Here is a 20,038-nt window from a genome sequence, read left to right as displayed (position 1 = left end):
TTGCAGGTTTTCCTACTTACAAAGCATGTAGAGGTCTGTAATTTTTATCATAGGTACTCTTCAACTGTGAGAGACGGAATCTAAAACAAAAATCCAGAAAATCACATTGTATGATTTTTAAATAATTAATTTGCATTTTATTGCATGACATAAGTATTTGATCACCTACCAACCAATACGAATTCCAGCTCTCACAGACCTGTTAGTTTTTTACTTTAAGAAGCCCTCCTGTTCTCCACTCATTACCTGTATTAACTGCACCTGTTTGAACTAGTTACCTGTATAAAAGACACCTGTCCACACACTCAATCAGGACTCCAACCTCTCCACAATGGCCAAGACCAGAGAGCTGTGTAAGGACATCAGGAATAAAGGCTGGGATGGGCTACAGGACAATAGGCAAGCAGCTTGGTGAGAAGGCAACAACTGTTGGCGCAATTATTAGAAAATGGAAGAAGTTCAAGATGACGGTCAATCTCCCTCGGTCTGGGGCTCCATGCAAGATCTCACCTCGTGGGGCATCAATGATCATGAGGAAGGTGAGGGATCAGCCCAGAACTACACGGCAGGACCTGGTCAATGACCTGAAGAGAGCTGGGACCACAGTCCCAAAGAAAACCATTAGTAACACACTACGCCGTCATGGATTAAAATCCTGCAGCACACGCAAGGTCCCCCTGCTCAAGCCAGCGCATGTCCAGGCCCGTCTGAAGTTTGCTAATGACCATCTGGATGATCCAGAGGAGGAATGGGAGAAGGTCATGTGGTCTGATGAGACAAAAATAGAGCTTTTTGGTCTAAACTCCACTCGCCGTGTTTGGAGGAAGAAGAAGGATGAGTACAACCCCAAGAACACCATCCCAACCGTGAAGCAAGGAGTTGGAAACATCATTCTTTGGGGATGCTTTTCTGCAAAGGGGACAGGACGACTGCACCATATTGAGGGGAGGATGAATGGGGCTATGTATGGCTGTACGGGAGTCAATTTCACTGTCGGTAACGTGTTCTGGACGGATCAAGCATAGAAATCAACGGGAGTGGGCGGGATGGAGCCGGAGATTAAATTAAGAAATGACGCTGCATGAATGCGCCCAAAGAGTGCGCCCAAAGATTGCGAGGCATTTCGTTTTAGAAAAGAGAACCACTTACAACTCCCAATACGTTTGTTGATTTGGAATACCGTGACCCGCGGGAGTCTCGATAAATTGTCACTACCTAACCCCCCAGCAGTGAGAGACACATGGCTCTGCAGCGCTGCATTCACACAATTACATCAGCACAGCAGAGCAGAGGAGCTGCTCTCGCTCCCTCGGCCATCGCTGCAGCTGTACACACACAAACACACACACACAGAGTCTGATAACTTTAGACAACATAGGGAACGGAGCGGGACGGGATTCGGGAGTCTTTCTCTCGGGATTTTGCAGGACAGGATTTTTTTGGGGTGGCAGTCCCGTGATCAGGATGTGACGGGAGTATTTTCGTGGGATCGGGATGGGAGCGACAATTGATTCCCTTGTCAACCTCTACTTCCAGCATGACGACCCGAAACACACAGCCAGGGCAACTAAGGAGTGGCTCCGTAAGAAGCATCTCAAGGTCCTGGAGTGGCCTAGCCAGTCTCCAGACCTGAACCCAATAGAAAATCTTTGGAGGGAGTTGAAAGTCCGTATTGCCCAGCGACAGCCCCGAAACCTGAAGGATCTGGAGAAGGTCTGTATGGAGGAGTGGCCCAAAATCCCTGCTGCAGTGTGTGCAAACCTGGTCAAGAACTACAGGAAACGTATGATCTCTGTAATTGCAAACAAAGGTTTCTGTACCAAATATGAAGTTCATCTTTTCTGATGTATCAGATACTTATGTCATGCAATAAAATGCAAATTAATTACTTAAAAATCATACAATGTGATTTTCTGGATTTTTGTTTTAGATTCCGTCTCTCACAGTTGAAGAGTACCCATGATAAACATTACAGACTTCTACATGCTTTGTAAGTGGGAAAACCTGCAAAATCAAATACTTGTTCTCCCCACTGTATGTATGTATTGAGTTGATGTAAATTAATGCTTTTTTTGTTTTTTTATCCGAATCATCGATTAATCGAAAAAATAATCAACAGATTAATCGATTATTAAAATAATCGGTAGTTGCAGCCCTAGTCGAGTATTCCGTCTGTAATAAAGTTTCCTGCGTGTTCTCCGATCTGTACCAATGTATCCCGGGGTGACGTGTGCGGTAGTTTGAATGCACATAATTGTTGTTCTAAAATTTCCTTCGGGATGAATAAATCTATCTAAAATCTTCTGCTGAGAAGCCAGTAGGCTAAGCGATGATTCAAGATGGCCGACGCTCGTTTTGGTTCGGCAGTCTTCGTGTAAAGACGACAGTCCAACCCCCTATGGGCGTGTTGAAAACATACTGAAGTAGGTCCTACTACTGGCTGTGGGCAAAAATGCCTCCGATGACGCAAAAATCGTCGCTTTGCATCATCGGAGGCATTTTTCCAGACCCACAATACAGAGATCTCTGGTCTCAGGGGGAATTGAGGGAGGGAAGCACAGTCTTTCAAAAATACTACCGGGTTTCTACTGATACAAAGCTTAATGCTAAATCGGTGAAGTATCCCTTTAAGATGTTAAAGATGAAAAGTTATTAAAAGAGAAACTTTTCGTCATAGGGCGTGGCCGTGGCGGGGCGGCCATTTCGCTATTGAAAAAGGAATTGGGTGTAACTCGAGTGTACATTGTCCAATTGGCTCGAAACTTTTCGGGATTCATAAGAGTCCAACCCTGAGGACAAATAACGGCCGATATTTACTTAAAGTCATAGCGCCCCCTAGTGGCAACAGGAAGTAGGCCTAAAAGTCAAGGTGCTATACTTTAACGAACTCCTCCTAGAGATTTCATCCGGCGGACTTCAAATTTGGTCTCTATCATCTCAACACCTTAAAGATGAAAAGTTATTAAAAGAAAACCTTTTCGTCAGACGGTGTGGGCGTGGCGGCCATTTTGAGTATTTAACGATGAACGAGAAAGTGGCTGTAACTACAGTATACATTGTCATGTCTGCTTGAAATTTCACACAATCAACAAGAGTCCAGGCCTGAGGACATCTACAGAAACTTATAATGTGTGGTCTACATGTGATACTGAGCCGCCCCCTATACTTAACCACGCCCACTTACTCAGACCACGCCCCTTTCATAACATTTGAACCGTTTAAGGAGTCTTGTGTGAGGTGTCATTGAACTCAGCAGAGAGTTCCCTTTTCATTGGTCATGGTTTCCCCCCCGACCCCTATGCTTTGGCCACGCCCCCTTTCACAGCTAATTAACTGTATGTCGTAGAGTCTTGTGTGAGGTATCATTGAACTCAGCAGGGAGTTCCCTTTTCATTGGTGACGATTTGCAGTGTCTGAGTGACGCGCAAATGCACAGTCGCAAGGAGAGGCGTCCGCCAGTAACCCCGACGCACGCAGAGGCACGAGGGCCCGTCCAACGCTGCTTGCAGCTTTAATTTTATATTGTTATTACATTTTTAATAAATCATTTTATTTTGACCTTGTGTCCTTAGCAATAAACAAGGCATTCTTTAATATCGCTGGCTGTCGTTTTATGCAAAAAAAAACAAAAACAGTGAACGACTCAAATAATGTCCAGATCAGACAAAAATGATTGGTTTTACTCACAGTTCATCAGAGACACACACAACTTGAACAATTTGAATGCAGTAAAGTCCACTTCACACTCTGTTATTCTGACAATTATCTTGTTATGCCTCTTAATGTGACTATATGTAACTTTCAGTTTGTGTTGATTCTAGCGGTCGCTTTGGACACAAGTGGTAGTGTTTTTACCACATCTGCTGTCGTAAAGGTCTTTTCTTTGCCCACTGTATTACTGAGTTAGCGTTACCGGCAGGTCATATAGTTGCGATGAATGTTTTGCTCAGACAGAAAATCATTAATTTACAATAAGAGAATACGTTACAGATGCATCGTTGTATTTCAAGCGTTGCTTACGGTAACTTAGCCTACTTACCTGAGGGCCTATTCTGGGTGGGTTTGGAATCATATATAATCCCGTAATTGTCTCCATCTTGTTAAAGCCCCACCGAAGTTGACTCGCGTTTTCGCCTGGCGTCACTTTCCCTTTTAGCTTTTAGTTGTTCTTCATTCCTTCTTTTCCGTGATGGTCCTGCCCCACTATCAGCAATAACTACAGCAGATAACTTCTAAAATAACATTAAAATACAACTATGCCTAGCCTATAACAATAAATATTTACCTGTCTGGATACGCCAACACAAGCTTTTACGGTGCTACAAAAAAATCTGTGATCATTCAGAATGTGTTACTGTTGCGCCGTCTACCTGCCATAAATCATTCTGTGACTACACGGGAAAAATCGAACTTCACTTTTTACCGCCGGCCACTTTGTGCTCAACAGCGCAGTTGCATTATTTCACCACAAGAGAGCCCTAATATGTCAGTCAACAGTCTTTCCAAAAATTTTCCAAGGCTGAAAAGGAAGACTAGCAGTGTAGATGTAACCTAAGTAACTGACTGAACAACCAGTATTTCTTTATAACAATCACAATCCAGGTGATAAGATACAGTTCCACAACATTTCTCTGTATGTGTTTCCTGCAGATGTTGAGCAGCTGTCGGTGGTTAAAGAAGAGGTTCCCCCTGAGCAGCAGGAGTGTAGCTCCAGTGTGGACCAGCAGGAGCCAGAGCCCCCCCCAAACATTAAAGAGGAACAGGAGGAACTGTGGAGCAGTCAGGAGGGAGAGCAGCTTCAAGGGCTGGAGGAGGCTGATATCACCGAGTTCCCATTCACTCCTGTCCCTGTGAAGAGTGAAGATGATGAAGAGGAAGCTCAGTCCTCACAGCTTCATCACAGACAAACTCAACACATGGAAACAGAAGCTGATGGAGAGGACTGTGGAGGACCAGAACCAGCCAGGAACTCACATCCACTTTTACAACCAGAGACTGAAGACCAGATTGGAGACTCTTCTGAACCTGAGACTGATGACAGTGCTGATTGGAAGGAGACCAGAGAACCTCAGTCAGCTTTAAACTCTCTGAAACATGATTCAGTGTTTAAGAAAACATTCAGCTGCTCTCAGTGTGGGAACCGATTTAGCACCAAGCCACACCTGAAGAGACACATGATAATCCACACAGGAGAAAAACCTTTCAGCTGCTCTGAGTGTGGTAAAGCTTTCTCTGATAGTGGAACCCTGAAGAAACACATGATGACTCACACAGGGGAAAAACCTTTTAGCTGTTTAGTTTGTAAGAAAACGTTTTTAACGTCTAGAAATTTACAGTTACACATGATAATTCACACAGGAGAAAAACCTTTCAGCTGCTCATTCTGTAAGAAATCTTTTACACAGAGTGGAAGTTTACAGACACACATGAGAACTCACACAGGAGAGAAGCCTTTTAGCTGCTCTGAGTGTGATAAAGCTTTCACTGATAGTGGAACCCTGAAGAACCATATGAGAACTCACACAGGAGAAAAACCTTTCAGCTGCTCAGTCTGTAAGAAATCTTTTACACAGAGAGGACATTTACGGTCACACATGGCAGTCCACACAGGAGAGAAACCTTTTAGCTGCTCAGTTTGTAAGAAATATTTTACACAGAGAGGACATTTACGGTCACACATGGTAGTCCACACAGGAGAGAAAAGATTCAGCTGCAGTGTTTGTAACAAAAGATTTGCCTGGCGTTCTCATGTCAAAACGCATAAATGTGTTGGTCAGATGGAAACAGAAGCTGATGGAGAGGACTGTGGAGGACCAGAACCAGCCAGGAACTCACATCTACTTTTACAACCAGAGACTGAAGACCAGACTGGAGACTCTTCTGATCCTGAGACTGGTGACATGGAATAACGTTTGTGCCAAGTCCATGCAAAACCTCTCTTTAAAATCTTTATGTATCAACATCTAGATAGAAGACATTATATTGTTTGGTAGGAAAAAGTCTCTTATTTTAAATATTGTAATACATATTGTTTTGTCTTGTAATGTCTGTCATATAATCAATTATAATCAAGAAATCAGACAAATGTAACCACCTGATATTTTATATGGCCCACACATGTATTCACTTCTTTCTAAGTAACGTATGTTTAGCAAGACTCACTATTAATCATGTATCAATATGGGAGATTATTCAATACACATTGGGTTCATGTTTTAATTTTGTGTATCATGTTTTGTTTGTTTTTAACTCTTTATTTATACATAATTTCATATTTTAGCATAGAAGTGAAAGGTAAAACAAAAAACAAACAAATACAGAACACTGAACCATTACACAAATTTGAGGTCCAGGGGTGATCTATATATATCCAAAAGACAAAATACCATACACAACTCATCATAAGCATTCTCACACATTGGTGAAATAGGCATGCCATTTCTGCCATCGTTTTTCACCCAGATCTTTTTGGAGTAAGTAAGTAATTTGCTCTAGGGCATGTAATTGTTTTACAATATTAACAAAAGTATCTATAGTGGGGGCATTTTTCTGGAGCCAGGATTTTGTGATTACTTGCAGCCAGTAAGACCCTAAGAAGATAAGTTTTACTCAATCCATCCGGCATTTTTCCAAGATAGAGAGCTGTGAATGATACATTGATATTGAAATACAGAACCTTTGAAATAATTTTGAAAAAACATGGGCCTGATCAGCAAAAACCTCTCCACATTTTCTCCAGCAGGCCAATTGTGTACCAGTCTGTTTGGACTTCTGTTTGGGAAAAAACGAATGAGGTTTTTCCAACAAAAATCTCTCCAAATCCATCGATGTTTTCACAGAGTCTGTAGTGTCCTTATTCAATGAAGTTATGCCATGGTATAACTTGCTTATGAGTCCTTTGATACTCCCCGAGTTGTATGCATCCATAAATATATGAATAACCGCTGGTGGCTCTGTTGAGTTACAACCTTTCAGCTTTGTACAAAAATAATCCCGAAACTGTTAAGTACCTGTAAAAGTCTTGCCTGCCCAGCCCATACATTTGACATAAGTTGTTAAAGCTGTTAAGATCCAATTTTTTAACAATTTTACATACAGGAGTAATACCATAATAGGTCCATTGTTTATATCTATTATCTTGTGATGCTGGTGTGAATTCAGAGTCGTATGCTGGCCATCTAAGCAGTTTTTTCTGTTTTTGGAGTTCACATTTTTTAACCACCTCTCCCCATACCTTCAGTGAACAGTTCACCCATTGGCTCTCTGTCTGTAATGTTTTTTTCTCCATTCCCACACAGCCAAGCAGTGATTGTATCAGTACATCTGTTAAAGATAACTCCACAGTTTTCCATTTAGCTACATAAGAAGAATTACACCAATATACTAGAGGTCTCAATTGGGCTGGCAAATAATAATCCCTTAAAGATGGGAGAGCCCTGCCGCCCCTCCCCTCCAGAAGCTGAAGGGTAGAAAATGTAACCCTTGGTCTCTGTTTATTCCAAATGAATTGTGAGATATGATTATTCCATTCTCTAAATTGTTTCAGAGGGATTTCTACTGGTATTGATAACAAGAGATACAATAACCTAGGGAGGATATTCATCTTTATTGCTTTAATTTTGCTACCAAAGTCAAGGGGCTGCAGGCTCCACCCATCAAGGTCATCATATATTTTTTTGCTAATACAATTATAATTAATATTGAATAACTGTGACATGTCTTTAGGTACACTTACTCCCAGCTATTTAATATTAGAAGAGTTCCAATTGAAACTATACATTGTGGTGAATTCTTCTGTAGATGTGTAATTAAATGTCATAACCTGTGTTTTATGTATGTTTAGGACATATCCTGAGTACTCCCCATATGTTTGCAGCATTTTCATTAATAAAGGCAGGCCTGAACTAGGATCCTTGATTGTGATCAATACATCATCTGCGTATAGACTTATTTTACACTCCACTACTCCCGTGGAAATACCGTTTAATCCTGTCTCCTGACGTATTGCTTGGGCTAAAGGTTTGATGAATAAATTAAAAAGGTTGGGGCTGAGGGGACAGCCCTGCCTGCAATCACGTTGTAAAGTTATGGAATTAGACAGACTGCCGTTAACCTTAATTCTCGCAGTAGGGGAGGAGTAAAGCCCCTGAATACAGTGTATAAAATCCTTACTGAAGCCACATATCTCCATTACTAGATAGATAAATTCCCACCCGACTGAATCAGAATCAGAAGCTTTTTCAGCATCTAAACTTCGGATAATGGCACTAATTTGGTTCTCATTAAGCCATTCGATGGTATGTTGAACTCCTCTTATATTGTCTTGTGTTTGTCTGTCTTTTATGAATCCTGTTTGGTCCTCACCTCATATTAACAAAGGCATTACAGGTCCATTCTTTTTGCTAGAATGGTGGCATACAATTTATAGTATGTATTTAACACACTAATAGGTCTGTACCCTTTACAGTCCATCCTGTCCTTACCTTCTTTGGGGATCAATGATATGAAGGCCTCTCTCCAAGAGGGAGGGAGAGAGCTTCCTTTCAAGATATAATTAAAATAAGACTCCAACACGGGGAGCAGATGATCTCTCATTGACTTACACCATTCTGGAGGGAGACCGTCCGTGCCAGGTGATTTGTTAGTATTCAAACTTGAGATGGCTTTACTTATTTCCTGCTTTGTTATCTGTGAGAGTTTATCATGAGTTTCTTTACCTAATGTGGGAAGGTCTAAGGAGCACAAAAATTCAGCAATTGAGTGATTATCAACCTGTTCTGATTGAGAGTTTAACGATTTGTAATTTCTTTCAAATGCTTTTTGTATACCGTCCAAATTATTGGTAACTTTATTTGTAGTTGGGTCTCTAATCTTGTGGATAGTATTTTCTGCCTGTTGTTTTCTGAGTCTCCAGGCCAATAATTTTCCCGCTCTGGGGCCAGCCTCATAATATCTTTGTTTCATGAACCTTATATTTTTCTCCACCTCCTCACCTAATATTTTATTTATTTCCTGTTTAGTATGTCTGATTTGTTGTATAATAGAGGGCTCTTTGTTTATTATATGTGTTTGCTCCAAATCTCTCAGTTTTCCCTGTAAGCTAGTTAATTTTTTCATTTTCATCTTTTTGAGTGCAGCTATCTTGGCTATAATCTTCCCCCTGAGAACGGCCTTAGCTGCATCCCATAATATACTAGGGTTAACTTCTCCGTTATCATTGTCCTGTATGTATAATGCCAAGTCCTTCTCCATTTAACTTCTAAATGTAGGATCATTCAACATGCCAGTATTGAGTCGCCACAAAGTTTTTCGTTGTCTACCATCTAAATGTAAAGTTAGGAAAATCCCTGAGTGGTCTGAAAGATCCCTCTGACCTATTCTGTAGTATTTCAGCCTATGTAGATCTTTTTTATGCATAAAAAAATAGTCAATCCTTGACTAGGCTGTGTGTCTTGCAGAATAAAAGGTGTATCCTGCAGTTGATCCATTCAGGGCCCGCCATACATCAATGAGTCCCAAGTCTCTTAGTACCTTGTTAATGCGCTTTTCCACCAAATTCCTTTTGCTTATTCTATTGGTTGTATATAAGGAAGGGTTCAGACGTATATCCTGCACAAATAAGAGTCCCATACGTTTCTGATGTAATCAGTTCAAACACCCTTCTGAAAAAGGTTATATTGCTCCCAGGGGGAGCATAGACATTAAATAATGTTACCTCTTTTTGGTACATTTTTCCTTTTACCAGAACAAATCTACCTTCTTTGTCATTAATTTGAGAGATTAATTCGAATTTAACAGCATTTGAAATTAATATTGCTACTCCCCTCCTTTTTCCTTTCCTGTATGATGAAAAAAAAGTATTATTAAAACCCATTTTTCTGAGTTTTTCATGTTCGATATCTGAAAGGTGTGTCTCCTGCCAAAATGCCACATTTACCTTCTCCCTTTTTATTTTAGCTATCATTTTGCTTCTTTTAACCGGGTTATTCAGCCCACTGACATTCAGAGAGAGTATGTTAAATGCATCAGTCTTACATTTAAACCTTCCTCTTGTATCACCCTGGACCAATGGTAATAAACAAAACCGTGTAGAACAAAAGAACATAAGGAAGTGTACTGTAGAACAAAACTGAACTTCCATTAGAAAAGCTGTCATGTCGCTTTTGACAGTGAGGGGCCTGGCCACAAAGTGGGGCCCTCAGAAGTGGAAAAGAAAGTCTGGTGGCTCTGTCTTTTGCCTGTGGGCATCAGCCTGTATTTTAACTAGGGCTGTCAAACGATTACATTTTCTTAATCACGATTAATCGCTGAATTTCTATAGTTAATCGCGATTAATCGCATGTTTGATCACATGATTAAAATTATATTATTTTGCATTTCAGAACAGTCCATATTAACAATGGAAAGCCATTCTTACCAGTGGATCTTGATTGGGAATCAAATGAATGCAAAGAAAGTGACTTTATGAACTTGATTTTAAGATTGAATGTATTTGTTTATTATATATTTAATCTAGTCACACATTTGAATCTAGAGTCAATATTAGGGTTGGGTATTGTTTGTTTGGATACCGGTGCTAAAGCGGTACTTTTAAAACGGTACCGGTGCCTTAACGGTGCCTGAACCGATACTTTTTGAGAAAGTAAAAAAAAAGAAGGGTACTAAACAGTTGGCGACATTAAAGAAGGCCATATCGTCAAAATGAAATATTTAATAATAATGTAATCACTATAACAATAACTTATTTCACTAGTAAATAGCTGTTGAATGACAAAAACATTTAACAACAACTTTGAATGCACCACGAGGCTGTAAATTACCAGTTTCATTGAACGCACCGTCTGTGTTTTTAATATTTCATTTTAGTTAGTTTTACAAACAGAAATTACAGTTTTAGTTCGTTATTGTTTTTTTGTAATGCCTCGTTTTTATTTTTATTTCAGTTAACAACAATGTTTTTCCCCACCTAGTTTTCGTTATTTCGTTCGTTTTCGTTAACGATTATAACCTTGATGTGTATGCGTGTGTGTTTATGTGAGTGTAGGTAGGTAGATATACGGTACATGTACGTATGTGTATGTAAACATGTATAAATAAGTGAAGCATCAAATTGTTTTGTATTTAACTAAGGGATAAAAATGGAAAAATGGGGTAGGACCTTCCTACTCCTTTTTGAACATGGGAATTTGTTATTTGAATGACTTACAATAATTTTGGAAGATTGTGCTGAGATGTACATGTTCTTATTGATCTGTTATTTTTATTTTATTATATATATGTGTGTGTGTGTGTGTGTGTGTGTGTGTGTGTGTGTGTGTGTGTGGATGTGTATATATATTATATTTTTTTTTTTTCAGTAGGGAACCTTCAGGGCCTTCTACGCCTTCAGAGAAGGCCTAAAAAAATAATAAATAATACCTTACTAGTTAGATAGAGGTGCCTATTGTGTAAGTAACATATTTCATCTAAGATTTATTGAACCGCAAACCCGCGAATCTGCCAATTTCTGTCTAACTTTACCGAAGTCCACGGATCTTACAGGCGGTACGGATCGGGTACTGACAGCAACAGAAGAAACCCTCGGTTACATTAGTAAACAAACATCTGCCCGGAAGTTGTTGGTACGACCCGGAATAGCGTCCGTCCCCGGAACTAACGTTAACTGTTTGTGTGTCACATCGTGGTGAGGACGGCGGAGTAAAAGGCGCCAGTGTTTAGTTTCTTAAGAAGAAAGAAAGGTCCCAAACTGCTGGATGTGGTTTTAAAAGCTGGAACAAAGCTACACAGAGCAGGTTGGTTTTCTCTTTTAATGTCGCAGGGAGTCGGTGCTAAAGCTAAGGTTAGCCGCTAGCAGCTAGCTCCTGCTAAGCTAACGTGTTGTTGTATTTCCTGAAACAGGTCGGGGAGAAGAGGAGCAGAGCCGCGAGGAACTTTAACATGAAGTCTGAGAGGAAGCTGTCAGCGGACCAGGGGACAGGTGGGACACGTTTACATCTGAAATATATAGAAATATATATACAAGCTATGTGTCTATACATGGATATAGAAGCTATGTGTCTATACATGGATATAGAAGCTATGTGTGTATACATGGATATAGAAGCTATGTGTGTATACATGGATATAGAAGCTATGTGTGTATACATGTAGAGCTGGGCAATATATCGATATTATATCGATATTGTGATATGAGACTAGATATTGTCTTAGATTTTGGATATCGTAATATGACATAAGTGGTGTCTTTTCCTGGTTTTGAAGGCTGCATTACAGTAAAGTGATGTCATTTTCTGAACCAGACTGTTCTAGCTGTTCTATTATTTACCTTTACCCACTTAGTCATTATATCCACATTACTGATGATTATTTATCTAAAATCTCATTGTGTAAATATTTTGTGAAAGCAGCAATAGTCAACACTACAATATCGTTACCGTATCGATATCAAGATATTTGGTCAAAAATATTGTGATATTTGATTTCCTCCATATCGCCCAGCCCTATATACATGTATATAGAAACTATGTGTGTATACATGTATATAGAAGCTGTTTCCATAGCTGGTAAAAGGGAATATTCCACTGATACAATGTATGTTGGGGGGGGGGAATGAATGAACAACATACAGCACAGCAACACGATCCACACTAGCCTAACGCAAGTAGCGCATTGGAACTGACTGCCAAGCTAACTTATGCCACAGCTGGCCAAATTGAGAAAAGGAAGTAACTTTGCTAAATTTCGGAGCTGAAAAAATGCAAATAAATTAGTGAATGCACTACAGCACTGCCGAGGTCTATCAACACAGCTCTGCCGACCGGTAGTGCACACAAGCCGGGTTGAGACGTAAACAAAGAGAGGGGGGCTAACGGTAGGCTAAGGCTAACTCCTTGCTGTCTTTAGCAAACAAATGGATGATCTTCGGCTGCGGATCACCACTCATGTACACCATGTATTGTGGATGGCAACATCATGATTTTCACGGAAACATTGTAACAACAGCACTGTGCAACATGTCACGGCATACTCTATGCTTGAGGCTAAGATTATGTTTAATAGTGCAGCAGATTAGTAAAAAAATTGTTCAAATTGGTATAGAAGCATGACATTTGGCACAGATACTCCCTAAGGGCCACTATTTTGGAAAAAGGCGTTGGCCACTCAAAAATTTAATATGGCGGCCATTTTTAAAGATGGCCACCGTTCCTGTCAAATATTAATTATTTCAATTGTTCAAATGGTGATACAAGCATACAATTAGGCAGAAATACTCTTCAAGGAACACGCTTTTGGAAAAAGGTATGTGCCACTCAAAAATTCAGGATGGCGACCATTTTCAAGATGGCCACCATTTCTGTCAAATAATCATAATGTCTGCTTTGTCTGCCTCCTCTGCTTTGACCTGTCCGGCTTAGTTAAACTTGCCAGGGATATAAAATCCCTGCCGGCATAGCTCTCAGGTTCATTGGAGTACACAAGCCTCTCCGAACTACAGTGTAAGTAAAACTAGATCAGCTGACACTGAACCCCATGCTGAGTTCCACAGCAGTGAAGTCACCAGTGTGCCCTGGTTGTGTTATGACGTTCACTCTATTAAAGGGGTGATAGAATGATTTTATGGGGTATTTTACACTGTTCCTTAAGGTCTCCTAATAGAGTATGTAACATTGGTTATGCTGAATATTGCTCAAATGCTATTTTATTAGGCCATTAACTACCCTGTGAATATGGCTCTATTTGGAACAAGAGCTTTTCTTCCAAATATGGTCTGCTCATGAATATTTAGATGAGCTGCGCTCTGATTGGTTTGAGCGAACCCCATAGAAACACACTGGAGACGAGACAGCAGGTCTCATATTTCAGACACTGCAAAGTTATACATTGTTTGTCTGCTATTTCGTTATTAAATTCACTTCTGAGACTTTTTTATGCGAGAAACTAACTATATAAAGCTCAAATATGGGCAATTTTACGAAAATTGATGGCTAATTGCAAATTTGGTAAGACGTGTCGGACTTTAGGAGCTCCACACAGTCTGACGAGAAAGCGGCAACCTCCATACCCAGTGATAGTCACCGTTTCTCGGTTACTGGACGACCGGGGCTCGGGGCTCCGCGGCGCTCCGTGGAGCTGGCTGGCTGCCAGCTGCCGGCATAACTTTCGTATATTTACAGTTTGAATTTCGTCACGCCACTTATATAACATCTACCCCAAGGTCTTGTAAAGCTAACTATGGTGTTGATTTCAATTTAATGCATTTTTGTGAACATTAGGGATTTGGTTTCAGAGGTCTAAGAGGAGGCTAGCTAGCTCTCATTGATAGAGCTCCATCCAGCCGCAGGCTCTATCAATGAGACTCGCAGACAAGAGGCGTTTATTTCCATGATCGTTTGTTTAAATAACTCAACACACATATCCATTATAAGATTAACTGGAACCTGTGGTAAGAGATTGCGGGCGTAACAAGCTCACTCACACACAGCGGCCATTTAGCAGGAAGAGAGGAGCTGCAGGCCCTGGAGCTCTGTCAGGACAGCGGCGTTTGGTAGTCCATTAACCCAAAAAATGGTGACTTTGCGCGGGTATGGAGTACCGTGGGCTGCCAGCCGTGACGGAGCTCCATCTACTGATCTGCATGACCTAGCTAGATTCAGAAGACTTAGCTGACCTCAGATCAGTGGTGTAGCCTATGTAAATGTTGGGGCGTGACAAAGATAGAGACTAGAGCCAAATGAGGAGGAGCCGCCGAGTTGACGTCAACTACGCGGCTCGTTGAGATTCGCCCGTTTTCAGCGGCAGTTTTAAAATGTGAGATTTGCAGAGGAAAGAGGTGTCAATGGGATTTTGAGGTTCTATGTATGTCCTATTTACCCACCGGACTGTCGTTATTCAACTATGACAAGGTAACATCGGTTTTGCATTCTATCACCCCTTTAAACAAAACCTTCCATAACACAATAAATTGAGCTCTGACAGAAATGGTGGCCATCTTGAAAATGGTCGCCATCTTGAATTTTTGAGTGGCACACACCTTTTTCCATGAGAATGTTCCTTGAAGAATATTTGTACGAAATGTGATGATAGCATCACCATTTGAAAATGTATGTAAGGATTCAAGAGAAATGGTGGCCATCTTGAAAAATGGTTGCCATCTTGAATTTTTGAGGGACAAGCACTGTTTTCCAAAAAAAAAAAAACATTCTCAAGAGAGTATTTTCACAAAATGTTATGTCTACATCACTGTTTGAACGATTGACATAATGAGCATTTGACAGAAATAGCGGCGATCTTGAAAAAATGGCCGCCATGTTGAATTTTTGGGTGGCCAACGCCTTTTTCCCAAAAAGTGACCCTTAGAGAGTATCTGTGCCAAATTTCATGCTTCTGTACCAATTTGAACGATTCTCTTGAAATATGCCATTAATCTGCTGCACTATAACTAACGTATTGTGTTTAAACTGCGAAATGCGCGTGCGCAAAGCGTAATACGTCTCCATAGCAGCAGGCGGCGCTGCTCTGTATTGTTTCCATTAACAGTCTGATTGTTTCCCAGAAAATGAAATCCGGCAGCTGATTGGACGAACGTGTCACGTGGTTCTTTTTTTTGACTGTCATGGCGGCTCGTTCAGAATACGATCTCATATTGGACTAAAATAGTTCACCGAAACGTGTTTCTGAAAACATTTGAAGAGAGAAATATGCCGTGCAGTTGCGGAATCTGTCTTCATTTCAGATCAACAAAGGTCAGTTTAAAAGATTTTCGTCAGATTTCGAGCTCATCATTTCCGGGTGAGTCCAGACTGTCCTGTCTCCGACTGAACATGTCGGGTCGGCCCAAATGAAGGCCGACGGCTCCTCCGACGGACGACGGCACGGGACACGCCGAACAGACTCAAGTCACCGACCTCGCCAGACGGTCCGATGGCCCGGTGTGTCTCCTCTATTACAGTACCTCAACCAGCTGAATTCTTGCATCCAGTCTTCCCAAAAATGGTGGGTTTAAGCTAGGGGTGCACGATATTGAAAAAAATGTGATATTGCGATATCGATAATGAATATTGCGATATCGATATTAATTTCGATATTTTTAAACATATGTAAAATTACCAAAGTTATGGGAAAACGCATCAAAATAGATTTATAACAAATAAAACAAGTTTTCTTACAAAACAAGGTTTATTTCAACTGACAGTCATATTGGACTGGTCCAACATGTGTCTCCAGAACAGGACATGTTGTACTGGTTGGACAGTATAAAATAAATAAAGAGCATGTCTATAGAACAGGACATGTTCTACTGGTTGTATATACACGACTACAGTATAAAAAACAATGCAGTGCACATCTGTTGGCTTAAAGCCAAAGTATTTCCAAGCTACCGAGGAGGAGGCATTACCCTACAGTCACATTAGCTACAAGAGACAGCTACCATTCATTTAGCGACTGCCAATCAGAGTGAAGGCAGCGTGAGACAGCCAATCAGAGTGAAGGCAGCGTGAGGGCAGCGTGACGTATGTCAGTGGCTCCAGTCGAAGAAAATAATTCAAGATGGCGGAAAACGCTTCAGGACATCGTATTTATGTATATAACTGATATGTTTGGCATTTAATCTCATATATTGTGTTACTTTTATCGAGAAATAAATACTTTTAAATCCAAAAACATCGTTCTTGTGACTTAACAATACCTCTGAAGTAACTTTTAAGACGTGGTTTAAGGTAGCACCGGAGAATTTCTGTTTACTGTTGCCAAGCAACCGGGGGTAGGCTAGGCAGGTTTCCTTTCAATCTCAAGTTATTTCGTCGTCTCCCAGAGCAACACTCATTTTCTTACTTTTGTGTTCTTTTTGCTCCACTCTTCGCTCTCTCTTTAGCTCCTTTCTTTTCTTTCGCTTCATTTTATGGTTCTGCGGAGGCTCCACGCAGATGATGTTTATACGTTTATATCTGGTGTGTGCGTCGAGCGAGGTAGAAGTGAGAGAGTGACGGCGATTTTCTAGAGTCTATAGTCATAGTGAGAGAAACAAAGTGTCTCCCCTGTGGTGGAAAATCTGGAGCAGGAAGTTAACCCTCTCCTTGATTTCATGTTGTTTCTGGAGAAGGAGAACCAGGAAATGAGTCGGGGGGAATACAACGCTACCAAGTGATGTGTATTTTTCGAGAGGTGCATCAAAGAGTATAGACGTAACAAGAGGAGAAACTCAATGGAACTGCAGCTCCGCCATCTTGGACTGAATGTAACACAACGTTGTGTTGAGTTTCTCCTCTTGTTGCTTCTATACTCTTTGGGTACATGTCAGGCGGGATGCAACGCAAACAAAATATTGCGTAATTATCGCGAGACTTTTGGTATAATATCGCGCAACGTGATATGACCTCTGACTGAACCATCATCTGACTGTGACGCTGTAGACTCTGGCACTAGCACACTAGCTGCAGGTCGGAAGAACGAGTCAATAGTTTGCTTGCTCATTGTTCAGACGCATGGAGCAGGTTGTGATATCTGTCTCCTTCCCACAGACGTTTACGCACACTCAATTATCTCTAGGACCCTCCCCCTCCGCACATTAGCGGCCATTCCCTATCTTTCTCACACTCATTGGCCTGCCATAGATTCCAGATTCATTGACGCGCCCCTTCCACCTTTAACGTGTAAAAAAAAAAAATGTACTGGTCGCACATGTGGATGTAAAATTCAGTCGCACACTCTCAAATTTTGGTCGCAAAATGCCATTTGCTCGCAGTCTGGAGCCCTGCCAATCCGCTTGCAGCCTACGCAAGCCTGTGCATTAATCCGCGCCTGCGCAATCATCTTTTTTGGAGATTGTTGCGGCCCAAAATGCCTGATTTCGCGGGAGCTTTTGTAAAAAAAAATGTGATTAAAAGTTGCGATGTCTTTTGTATGTTTGTTGCAAGGAAGTTGCAGGAGAATTTTTTTTTTTTATAGTATACTACTCTGGGCTGAGATTTCCTAGTAACCTTACCAAAAAGGCTCAGGATGCTGCAAATGTTGGTATAATATGAAAATGGCTGGTGGATTTAAAACAAAAAATAATTCATTTATATATCAAATTTGTTGATCTTGACATTGTTTGGCCGACAGCCAGGATTGAAACGGCAGCAACTTCAGCGACTTTTAAATCGTTACAGTCTACATTGATGTTAACATGTATACAGCTTGGCAGGACGGTCTGAAATGTTTTGCACGGTCTTTCGCTCTACGTTTTGTTGGTAAATGTGATTGTGTTCGAGTCCCACACACGTCTCGTCTTCATATCACAAACAAGGAAATTATCAACCCGTTCTCACTCCTGCTTGGTCATTGGCTCTCAGAGTGCACGTGGGACGGCTGTGATTGGTTGAAGTTGCTGGAAACTTCAGGTTATTGGTCAAATTTGCGGAAGAGTTGCGGTGATTGGTCAAAATTGCGAGTCGCACCAAATTCGCGGTGATTGGTTGAATTCGCGTGAAGTGGCGCGATCGCGAAATCCTGGAGGGACTGGACAATGTATGTCTTTTGCAACAAAACTAAACGGAAGAATTTTTTTTTTTTTTTTCAAAAACAACAATAATGTGTCAAAAAACCTTGAAAGAAGTGCCAAAAAATGAGAAAAGAAAAAGTGACAAAAGTTGAAAACAACAACAAATGTTGAATAAGAGACAAAAGCATCAAAACAAGCAATAACAACGTAGAAAGTGTGTGTGTGTGTGTGTGTGTGTGTGACAACGAGTGGACGCCCGTCCTGTGCGTCAGTTCCCCCGATGTATAATAATAACGGTCGGCTCATTATCCAAATGCACTCCCGTTATTTTTACATTTATATGCGTAGGCCTAAAATATCCTTTAGGATGAATTAAGTATCTATTTAGGCGGTGCGCAAAAACAGTTAGGCGCTGCGCCTAAGCTGTGTAATAGCATAATAGGGAAAACCCTGCATTTAGCTAATAAGCATTCAGCCCACCTATTTCTGCTACCTGCCCACCCTAATATAGCAGGCTAGAACCTGACCTGGTGTTGAGCCTAAAGCAGCCTTTAGAAACTTCAACAGGTTTGTGGTGAACCGTGGGCTTCGTCTTAGAGCTACGCTTCCTTCGGACTAACAACAGAAGCTTGTTAACTACTAACAAAAACCCAGATATATTTAGTCTATAGTCATTGAAGACAAACAAAATCAACATTAAATTTGAGGAACCGTCTTCTTAAAATTGTTGCTGAATAATATTCAGTGTTGGATTTTGCCACATTTAATGGAATTGTAGATGTTAAATTGTACAAATAATCACACTGTCTGTGTTTCAGCTTTACCTCAAGATGTTCTGGAAGTGATTGTTTGTGAAGAGGAGCAGCAGGAGTGTAGCTCCAGTGTGGACCAACAGGAGCCAGAGCCCCCCCTACACATTAAAGAGGAACAGGAGGAACTGTGGAGCAGTCAGGAGGGAGAGCAGCTTCAAGGGCTGGAGGAGGCTGATATCACCAAGTTCCCATTCACTCCTGTCCCTGTGAAGAGTGAAGATGATGAAGAGGAAGCTCAGTCCTCACAGCTTCATCACAGACAAACTCAATGCATGGAAACAGAAGGTAATTGTGACGTTTTGAAGGAGAGCGTAGAACCTCCGTCAGGTTTAAGAAGTCATGTGACTGTGTGTTGATGTGATCACGCAGCAAACATTAACGCTTATAGACAAATAATCAGTGCAACTGTCTTCTGTTATCTGAGCCAGTGGAAGCATGTAGATGTTAAACAGAAGAGGCCCCAGAATGGAGCCTTGGGGAACTCCGCATTTCATATTTGTCCACTCAGATGTTTATCTATAGACACAAAGTAGTCTCTGTTCTTTACGTAGGATTCAAACCAGACTAGAAAATTAAATAAGAATAAGATAAGCCTCAGGTATATTTGTCAGTCTTTACAGCACATTAGAATGCAGAAACATGAAATACCAGGTTTTTTTACAACGTAAAGAGATTTGAAAAGAGACTCTGTACTGTTGATGCTGTCTCTCTGTGTCTGTGTTAACGTCTTTCTCTGTGTTTCCTG

The 20,038-nt window shown here is 40.9% G+C and overlaps 1 protein-coding gene across 1 annotated transcript in view; it reads left to right on the top strand.

Annotated features, from left to right (window-relative positions):
- Nucleotides 1-331: 331 nt before the first annotated feature.
- LOC118493477 (oocyte zinc finger protein XlCOF6-like) overlaps nucleotides 332-20,038 on the top strand; it is a 45,174-nt gene continuing 25,467 nt past the window's right edge. Inside the window, exons 1-3 of the mRNA XM_035993413.1 lie at nucleotides 332-411; nucleotides 4,562-5,102; nucleotides 5,391-5,691. Coding sequence (XP_035849306.1) covers nucleotides 332-411; nucleotides 4,562-5,102; nucleotides 5,391-5,691 — 922 coding nt within the window. The remainder of the gene's footprint in view (nucleotides 412-4,561; nucleotides 5,103-5,390; nucleotides 5,692-20,038) is intronic.

The sequence above is a fragment of the Sander lucioperca genome, chromosome 16 (genome assembly GCF_008315115.2).
Source record: "Sander lucioperca isolate FBNREF2018 chromosome 16, SLUC_FBN_1.2, whole genome shotgun sequence".
NCBI classification, from domain to species: Eukaryota; Metazoa; Chordata; class Actinopteri; order Perciformes; family Percidae; genus Sander; species Sander lucioperca.
The sequence above is the reverse complement of the archived record's forward strand: the minus strand, read 5'-3'. Positions and strand labels throughout refer to the sequence as shown.